The 9,755-nt window shown below is 29.4% G+C and overlaps 1 protein-coding gene across 2 annotated transcripts in view; it reads right to left on the bottom strand.

Annotated features, from left to right (window-relative positions):
- Window positions 1–327: 327 nt before the first annotated feature.
- Window positions 328–9,755, bottom strand: part of LOC107439323 (putative phosphatidate phosphatase) — a 20,122-nt gene continuing 10,694 nt past the window's right edge. The window contains exons 3-6 of one of the 2 annotated variants that reach the window (XM_043040129.2): window positions 6,744–7,051; window positions 4,524–4,581; window positions 3,117–3,296; window positions 328–746 (exon numbers count right to left, since the gene is read on the bottom strand). In XM_043040129.2, coding sequence (XP_042896063.1) covers window positions 630–746; window positions 3,117–3,296; window positions 4,524–4,581; window positions 6,744–7,051 — 663 coding nt within the window. In that variant the 3' untranslated portion in view covers window positions 328–629. The remainder of the gene's footprint in view (window positions 747–3,116; window positions 3,297–4,523; window positions 4,582–6,743; window positions 7,052–9,755) is intronic. The other variant, XM_071182968.1, reaches the window with a different exon arrangement.

Genomic DNA, 9,755 nt, shown 5'->3' on the forward strand with positions numbered 1-9,755 from the left:
AAATATACTGAAGCAATTAATATTAACGATGCTGTTTGGTTCATTTTTCTACTATCCTTTTTTCTCTAGATATTTAAATTTGAAATCAAACTGCTCCTCGCTGGACACCCTGGATATTAATTAGTAAAGGAAAATTATGAAACGCATGTTTAAAAAAATTATAATTCGAATCGCAAATTCCACCTTTTGAAATATTTTAAATATAATTGTTAATTTATTTCATTCAGTCAAATTTTTTTTTACCATTTCCTGTTAATTTCTAGAAAAGTAAAAAGATAAAATTTCTAAACAAGAAAAAAATATAACAAATTTATATTGCAAATTTGCTTTTAAAAACAATGATTTTATTTCACCCCATTATCAACTTTTCTTATGAAGTTAATTCATGAATTGGAAACATATTGGAAAACAGTCATGAAAAACTTGCGATTATTTAAATCTCTTCAAATAATTAAAATAAATAAAAACTTAAGGAAGAGAAAACCTAAGTATAAATACTTATAGAAAAACTTTAGTACAACTTTATTTTTACAAAATAAATTTTGGAAAAAAGTATGAAAATGAACTTCCCACATTAAAAAATGACATGTTTTTAGGTGTAAGGTAATTTGTAAAATCCAATAAACAAGCTATACAATAGCAGTTTTACGTGTTTCTTCATGGACATGTGGAATCTCAGAAAGAACATTATCCATATTGGGATGAGTAGGATTTTTCTTAACATACAAATCAGTCATACAAAATATCTGTAAAAAGAAAAAAAATCATTATAAAGTTTTACACCCTCTATTTTTTTAGCTACATTTGCTTGCAATTGAAACAAAAGTTTCTAAATTTAAGTTTCTATTGCTCGCAAACACATAAAAAATAAGATTTTTAAGAAACTTACTTTGAAGACACATTCAAGCAATTAAAAGCGTATTTTTTACGGGTAACAATACCACTAAATTCTTATGAGCTTATATTTTTTAATGCACATCGAAATTTAGCTTTGAAAAATTTTTAAGCATAAAGTTAACTGAAATTTGAAGTATCTCAATAAGTGGTGATTCTAAAAGTTAATTATTCATTACATTAACCCAGAAAAAAAAATTCGATATGCTTGTAATTCTTTCAGAGATTCCCACTCGTGTACTTCACGTGCTTCAATAGAACTTATGTCGACAATTTACTGATAAAAAAGTAGGAAATATGCTGCTAAGATTTTTCATTAAACTTATATCAAAGTTTAAGAGTACTATTACCATGCGTACTATATCTTAAGAAGAGCTCTCAATTACAAATACCAAAATATCAAATTTTATTTTTAAGGCAAGCATTTCTAATTCTAGAGAGAGTTTTATTTAGATATTTGAATTAACCACGAATAAAAGTTTAAACATTTCTCAGTGAGGGAAAGAAATTCAATAAAAATATCTTAAATAACCAGACAGAATCTGCAGACGTTTCTACCGTCAACAAACTTTCCTCATTTGACGTCCGTAGTTTTTATTACCTTTCAAGTTACTTTTCAATTTGAGTTTTCAGAGTCGAAAAAAAAGATTAGTTGTTAGACTAGAGTTTTTACTAACCGAAGACTTAGTAAAAGTTATTCCCAATTACATAAATTGGAATTTTTTGTATAATTCTTAGCGTTGGGGGGAGAATGGTGAGAAAGAACATAATATCAGGGACTAAAGGGTTTCATGATGAAGAAGGATTTTTTTTTAAAATGGGCAAAAACAAGCAATAGAATAAAAGCTCTCAATAAAAAACACAGCAAATAAAATTTTTCTAAACTTTTTTAACAAACTAATGTCTTTTGAAACATTAAGAAAAAACATGTTAATAGATATTAACTTAAAAGAAATGAATTTTAACGATAAAATGGAGCATATACTATTTTTCGACTAAAGTTGACTAAAATTAATTGACGAGAATTTTTCTTATTAATCGTTAAATTTTTAAATGCATATTTGATCACTATACATTGCATTAAAATTTAAGAATTTCTGCTATTTCCAAACAATAAGAAGTATTAAACTCAATTTCCAGATTAGGAGACATTTTTCTCACTCGAGCCATATTCTTTTGAAATTGGATTAACTCAAATTTCAAATCTCCCCAGCATTAAATATTTTAGTTTTCAAGTTCAAAAATGCAGTACATTTTAAGTTCAGGTTACATTAAAAAGATTAAGAACATTAGCTCCTTTGTTATTTTATGTTTTCAGAAATGACCAATATGGTGAAATGGTTTGTTATATTTATTTAATGCTAATATAATAAATATTAATAAGAATTAACATTCTTTATTTCTTTTTTAACTGGATCCAAAATAGCGTAACTGGAACCAAAGTATATTAGCAATCAAAATTATACATGAAAATAATATTTGAAACTTGATAATGTTCATTTAACACAATGAATGAGGTAGTCATCAACCTTGAAAATTGAAATTTGTATTGATGAAAAACAGCAATATGTTTACTATCTGTCTTTAGGGAAAGCTATACATGTTTTAAATTTTGCAGACAATTATTATCAAATAAGGGAAAGTGTCAGCTACATCAGTTGAGAAATGTTCGTCAGAAGTTCCCTGTTGAATTAGTTAAAAATAGACATGTAGAAGGAAAAGGACCAAGACATTTTCAAATTAAGTTTTACTTATTGATAAGTAAAAGTGAATTCAATGAATAAATATGCTGGGGAATTATTTCAATGTGAAAATATTTTCACCAAAAATAATAATTCTTGAAAATACGCTAACTCTTTCCTCTGTGAGATCTTTCAAAAAGAATGCTTGTAAATTAATTTAACACTCATGGAATTGTTAATAAAATAAGATATTTCGTCATCTGCCTGAATATAATTTCGGACACTTGCTGCAGTTGAAAGAAATATGATAACTTGTGTGAAACGCATTTTTATTACTTACACCAATTAGTTGAAGACTCCAATTTCTACAACAACAACGTAGAACAGAATGATCCATAACAGATATTAAGAATATTCAATTCAATCTTTAGCATTTTTAGGACTTGTTATAAGCCAAAATCTATGACTATAATTGAAATACTTATTTAATGTTTTTAATTTAGAACTTCACTACATTAAATGAATAGCAAATAAACTCACGCAGTATATACAAACAAAAAATGCGATTAAGAAGCCACCCAAAACGTCATCCCAGTGATGCCAGTTTTCAGAGATTCTGGAGAAGGAAACGTATCCTGATGGCATCAGCAGCATTCCTAATAATAATGGCTTCGCCAAAACACTGTATCTGCTGAGCGTTACTTTTTTGGCTAGATAAAACTGGAAAAAAAATCTATTATTTATAGCATTTTAAGTCATTAACAATCACTAATAATGCATTTATGTCAAAATAAACGAGAGGTGATTAAAAAAAACTCTTTCTATGGCATAAAATTTGAATAGCATGCTCGGATCTCAAGAAAACGCTATATCGACGGGGAAACAGTTTTTGGATAACACTGGTTCACCTTCATTGGTAATTTAAAGTTTAATGCTAAAAGAAAAGTGAGTTCAGTTAACCCTAGAGTAAACCATGAAACATCAAATGCAGATTTTTTTCACACTATCAAGAAGAAAACAAATTGCGAACTGATGAAATTATTAATTAACAAACTGCGGATTACGCAGTAGGAAAGCAATCCTCTCGTATTTTTTTTCTCATTTTAACGTTTTAAAAACATTCCTTCCCCATTTCAAATTTCCAGGTTTACTTAAGGTTTGCCTGAAATAGCTTTTCATCTAACTTTGAATTTTACAATACTAATGGAGGTAAAGCAGAATTTGCCATAATATAAGTTTCTCCCATGGTATCATATAATCTTAGAAAAAAATTAGTAAAGAAATCTGCCAACAGGTGGCTTGGTAGAGTAATTAGAACTGTGATTCTCTGCAGCTTAGTCCAAACTCAACCATATCAGAAATTCCGCACAGATGGCGCCATTAACATGCGGAATAAAATTTCTGTGAACTACTATGACATGACGTACATGCATTACATAATCCTTTTTAATATAATCAACACGCCAAACGTGATAATAAATTAGGTAAATGTAATTTTCCTTAAAGAAATTTGAAGCTATATACAGTTCACCATTATTGAAGTTTATACCTAATTTTTGGTATTAGTAAATTGGTTGAAAATTTTCTGAGCAATAAAAATCATATTTATGAATTTTCCTTCTAATTTTTTATTCCTCAATGCCACTAAATTCTTTTTTTAAGTATCTCATTGTTACTTAATTAAACAAAGAAAAATATTTTGCTAATTATAAATTATAAAAAATTGTAACCAATTATAATGAATTATCTTCGAATAAACTAAAATTATAATTATGATTGAATATATTTTAGAATACCATATTTTCTACCTTGTGGGTACTTCTCATATTTTTAGGTGCGAAATTTCAAACCTGTCGCAAAAGTTGTTTTTAAACAGAAGTGCATTTGGTGGTTGACTTTGAAAATTATTATTCTTTTTAATTAAAATAATGCACTGTCAATACTTGCCACGGTATAGAGCATTGCGTAACTTGCAAGAGATGTGTGGCCAGATGGAAAGGACGTTCTAAAAAATAAAACAAAATCTTTTTGGAATATAATTGAAAAACATGATACAGAAATTAATTTTTATGCGTTTATAAACATTGCGCATGACAGCTATGTTATAAATTAAAAGAAACAGTTTACAATTATACTAAATACCGAAATGCAAAAAAAAAAGAGGAAGAAAAAGCAATCTTTATTCAGTTTCGCGATTTCGTAAAACTCAATCGGAGAAAAATGCTAGACTAGTTTTAATATGTACAGTGCGCAAAGAAAAGGAAAACCCTGAATAACTTTTCGTCTAGTTACTGAAGTTTCATCTATTACGACTTCTCGTAAATTTGTATGCTTTACAAATCTTAATTATTTAAAAGGCTGAATTTATCTATGCTAATTAGTTAGTGAAAGCGATATTTTAAGTTACTAAATCAAACAAAGTGATTATTCGGAAAAATTTTTTAACATTTTTCATAAAAATTTTTTTGAACATTTTTTTATTTAATTCTTTAGATTTAAAATTTGGTGGAAGGAGCCGCAATCTTTGAAATATAATCCCAAAACTTTGGCCAGCTCTGTGGTTCAAAGCTTGAATCTCTTGAAGTCAATTTTACTTTTTTGCATTCTTTAAGTTTGAATTCTTAAGATGAAAAAGTTTGAATCGTAAGGTATAAAATTTTTTATACTATGTTAAAAAATGCAGTTTAATAAGGCAAAGTACAGAACTTCAAAGATATCATTTGAATTGTTCCCGAGAAATCCACTTTTAAAAAAAACTCGTTCATTAAAAAGTCAATTTCTCATTAAATATTCAATCGATTACTGTCAAATGCTGCATGTTTCCTTATTAAATTACGTTCTTTAAAATTATATAGAAAATTTCGTTTTACTTTTGAATTCAAATTTTTCTCTCCACTTAAAATGTATTTCAATTCAAACTTTTTCGACTTTTAGTAAATTAAATAATAACAAATAATTAAAAAAAATATTCAAATGTTGGGTGGATTTATCTTTGAAGGAACAAATATTATAATTGTGTGTATAAATGTTTCGATTCGATTAAAAAAATTTCGTCATGGGGTGAAATACCCAAATAAACTTATATTCTAATTAACAATAAACTTTGGACCAATATGTTGGTGTAATTCAATTATCGTTTTTAAAGCACAGTACTGTAAATATAACATTTGAAGTAAAAAAAATATGGACAAAACAAAGGAAAAGCTAAAAAATATCGTATAAATAACTAACTAATAGGTAATAAATAATAAAACTGAAGTAATAAATCAAATTAATTAACAACATTCGCAGTTGAAAGATATTATTTTCGGCACGAATATGAAACTCTGTAATAAGCAAGAAAAAAATAAATATTGTCCATACACGGAGAAATAATTCTGGTTAAATCACAATAATCTATGGTAACGCAAAAAAACATAATTTAGGTTGAAAAAGTCAAAATATAGGGTATTCAGACCACTCATTTAGTAATTTAAAAATTCATCTGGCAACGGTTAATCGAAATTATAGCTCTTCCCACGCATTTAGTTAAAAAGTACAAAACTAAGAAATATATTTAACAGAATAAATGGTTGGAATGCATAGCTCTAAAATATCATGATAAAATTATATAATTTAGCCACATTTACCAAATTTTACATACTGAGAAACTGCACTTACTGCAAAACCAAATTTTATTGTAAATTTTGACTAAAATCTTCACGAACTCGCTTCAGTAAAAATCATCAATTTCTTCTTTTGATCATACTTTTTTTTCAGTTTGTAGTCTTAAAATTTTGACGGTTTGTAGTTTTGAACTCTTTGTGTCTAAAAGACACAAAGATTAAGGATAATTTTAACAAATATTAAGGATAATTTTATTAAAAGATTAAGAGTAATTTTATCCTAAGATTAAAGATAACTTAAACTCTCAGCCAGGCACAGACTGTAACTAGTTTGCTTTTACTCTATAAAATACGCTAGGGTGAAGGAAATTTAAACGAAACTCATTTCTCAATATGTAGTAACTCCTCTTTTATTGGAATATTATATATAATAAAATACAAAAAAAATATTTACCTTGTCATAAAATAAAATTCTTTAACTCTATTCACGTCATAAAACCAAAATGAAATAAAAAACAACTTAAAATATACATTTATAAATAAATATTTCACTTTATCTTACCGAATGAACATTTCACTCCGTAAATGAGGATTGGTGCAATTATACTCGCCGACATAATAATGTGGATTTCCTACAGAAGAGCAGTTGAAATTAGGTTTACAAAGTTCCAGAAAGTTTGGGCGAAGCCTTCCTACGAGAGATTTTATAAAATCAGTCGGCAACTCTGTGATGATTAGGCCGTAGAGGAATATACCACCAAAGATGTAGATTTGCTGAATCACGAAAGGAACTTCAAATCGAAAGAAAAATATCTTCTTTACTTCATGTTCATTAACTGTAAATTTTCTAACTAATTCTGTTATGCAGATCTACAACGTAAATGTATATTTAGAAGAAAAAAAAACTAAAATAATTTATTTTATGTGTAAAGAAAAAAGTAACAGTTTCACAACATGAAATATTGAAAAAAAACTCTTAATAAAACTATGAACTAAATCTATTAATAATTAATTTACTTATATATTCATGACGTATATTCATTCCATAACAATTATGTTAATGAAATATTTTCAATTTTACATTCATTTTACACTCATTCCATTTTCAGTTTTTACAAGCATCATACAGATAAAAACCTTGTTGATCCAAAAATAATTTCACAAAAAAAATAACTTTTAATAACTACATATACACCGAAGAGTCATTACATTATGACCACCACACGTAGGACCACCTTTAGCCCTCAAAACTGCTAGCACCCGCCGTGGCATTGATTCCACAAGGTGCTGATAGGTAGTCTGAGGAAACTGGTACCAAGCGCTCACCAACTGGTCCTGCAATTCCCTCACATTGCGAGGAAGTAGCGTGGTAGCACGAATTTGGTTTTCCAAGTAGGACCACAAATGCTCCATTGGATTAAGGTCAGGTGAATTTGGGGGCCAGAACGTGACTTGAAAGTCACTGGAATGTTCCCCGACAATTCTACCCTTATGACATGATGCATTATCCTGTAGGTAAACACCATCTCCCGCAGGGAAAACTGTTGCCATGAATGGGTGAACCTGGTCTGCAACTATGTTCAAGTAGCTTATAGACGTCAGGGATTGTTCTATGAGAATTATGGGTCCTAATGTGCCCCATGAAAACATTGTTCCTGGGCGAGAAACCACGAAAACCTGGGCGAGCCAATTGTAATAGATGGAGGGTGGTCATAATGTATTGGCTCTTCGGTGTATGTTGTAAAGCTAAAGAACCAAACATATTTTTGTATTAAACTTAAAGGAAAAGAGAACTTTAGCTGAGCTAGATCTCTAACTTAACTGCTTCAATTAAAGCTGACTCAAGTTACAAGAATGAACTGTAAAATAGCAGTGTTGCTTCGGTTCGGTAGGTTAAGCCCTCAAAGTAAACAATAAAAGAATCTATCTGCTACGTTGTATCATTCACTCCAGTTATATCTGGTCAAAGCCGATTTATGAAATGAGAAAATTTCCTAAAAGTATCACGTTTAAAACATATTAGTGTTTTCTAGTTTCGCTTCAAAAATCATAGAAAAATAAAAACTTAAACTACTACTTTTTTTCATAAACTATAGATTTTCTTACTAATAAATTATGCATCTCTGCTCCACCTTACCAGACATCAAGATATATTTAACCAGCAATTCAAATCATTCAATCACCACGTCATGGAGCCTTCCTGACACTTACAGTCGCAGGAGTCACAACCTGAGCTGGTGCAGTCACCATCCACTTTAGTCAGTAAAACAACGAGCTTTTTAGTTTTCATTTATCAAGAACTTTTCAATCCAATTTAATTTAAATTTCGTATTTCAGCATTTAAAACAACGTATTTTTAGTAAGCATAAAATTTCATTTGCCTTACAACAGTAAGCTTGTCATATTATTACTAATTAAAGTAATGATTCAAAAAAAAAAGTTAATAAATTTTTCCTTCCATAAGTTATCAGTGAGTATATAAGTTTTTAAATATTTGTAAAAATAGTTTCGTAAAGACCTGACGAAAAGATAAAACGAATAAAATTGAGTTACATTTTTATCCGCAATTCATATTTGGCCATATACCAAATATTCTCCGATTTAGTTTCCTTCTATCAGATTTTCTAGATCAAATATCCAGATAAGTTTTTAAAAAAATTATATTTTTTAAGAGGAAATATTTTTTTAAAAGGAAATTTTTTTTAAGAGAAAGTATTTCGTTAAAAGAAAGTTTTTTTAAGAAAAAGCATTTTTTTCAGCTTTTGCAACTTAACCATTAAGTTTCATAATCGAGCTCTTGTTAAAATAAAATTTTTACAAAACTCTTTTCCTGAAAACTGATCGAAAATAAGATTTTTCACAGCTTAATATATTGACCTTAATTAAGATTTCAATTTTTTTTCCTGCAGAAAGAATCGCAGAAGTGCCGCAACACGACGTGGCATAGATTCGATCAATGTGTGAAGTAGAGCTGGAGATAATTGACACCATGAATTCTGCAAGGCTATCCATAAACCAGTGGGAGTAAGAGCAACACCTCCTAGAAGTAGAAAGGCCTCAGCACGGATCAGATTAGTAGTCCGATATGTGACGATGTTAATTGTGCAGTAGACGAAAAATAGGAAAGATGTCATTACGTTAGAGGTACTAAGCTGCGCAGTGGTTGAAAATACAAAATATGTCATTACGTTTGGACTACTAAGGGATATTTATGGTAACCCGTGCAGAGGCCTGCTCTTTATAGGAGGTGTTGGTAAGAGGGGGTGGGGATATCTTCTGAACATCACGTTTCAAGGCATCCCGAATATGTTCAATAATGTTCATGTCTGGGGATTTTGGTGGCCAGCGGCACTCTTCTGAATTTAGACACTTCCCCGGACATGAACATTATTGAACATATTTGGTAGGATTCATGGTGTCAATTATTTCCAGCTCTACATTGATCACACATTGATCGAATCCATGCCACGTCGTGTTGCGGCACTTCTGCGGGCTCGCGGGGGCCTTACACGATATTAGGCAGGTATACCAGTTTTTTCGGCTCATCAGTATATATATATATCCTTTAATACAG

This window comes from Parasteatoda tepidariorum, chromosome 7 (assembly GCF_043381705.1).
Source record: "Parasteatoda tepidariorum isolate YZ-2023 chromosome 7, CAS_Ptep_4.0, whole genome shotgun sequence".
NCBI lineage: Eukaryota > Metazoa > Arthropoda > Arachnida > Araneae > Theridiidae > Parasteatoda > Parasteatoda tepidariorum.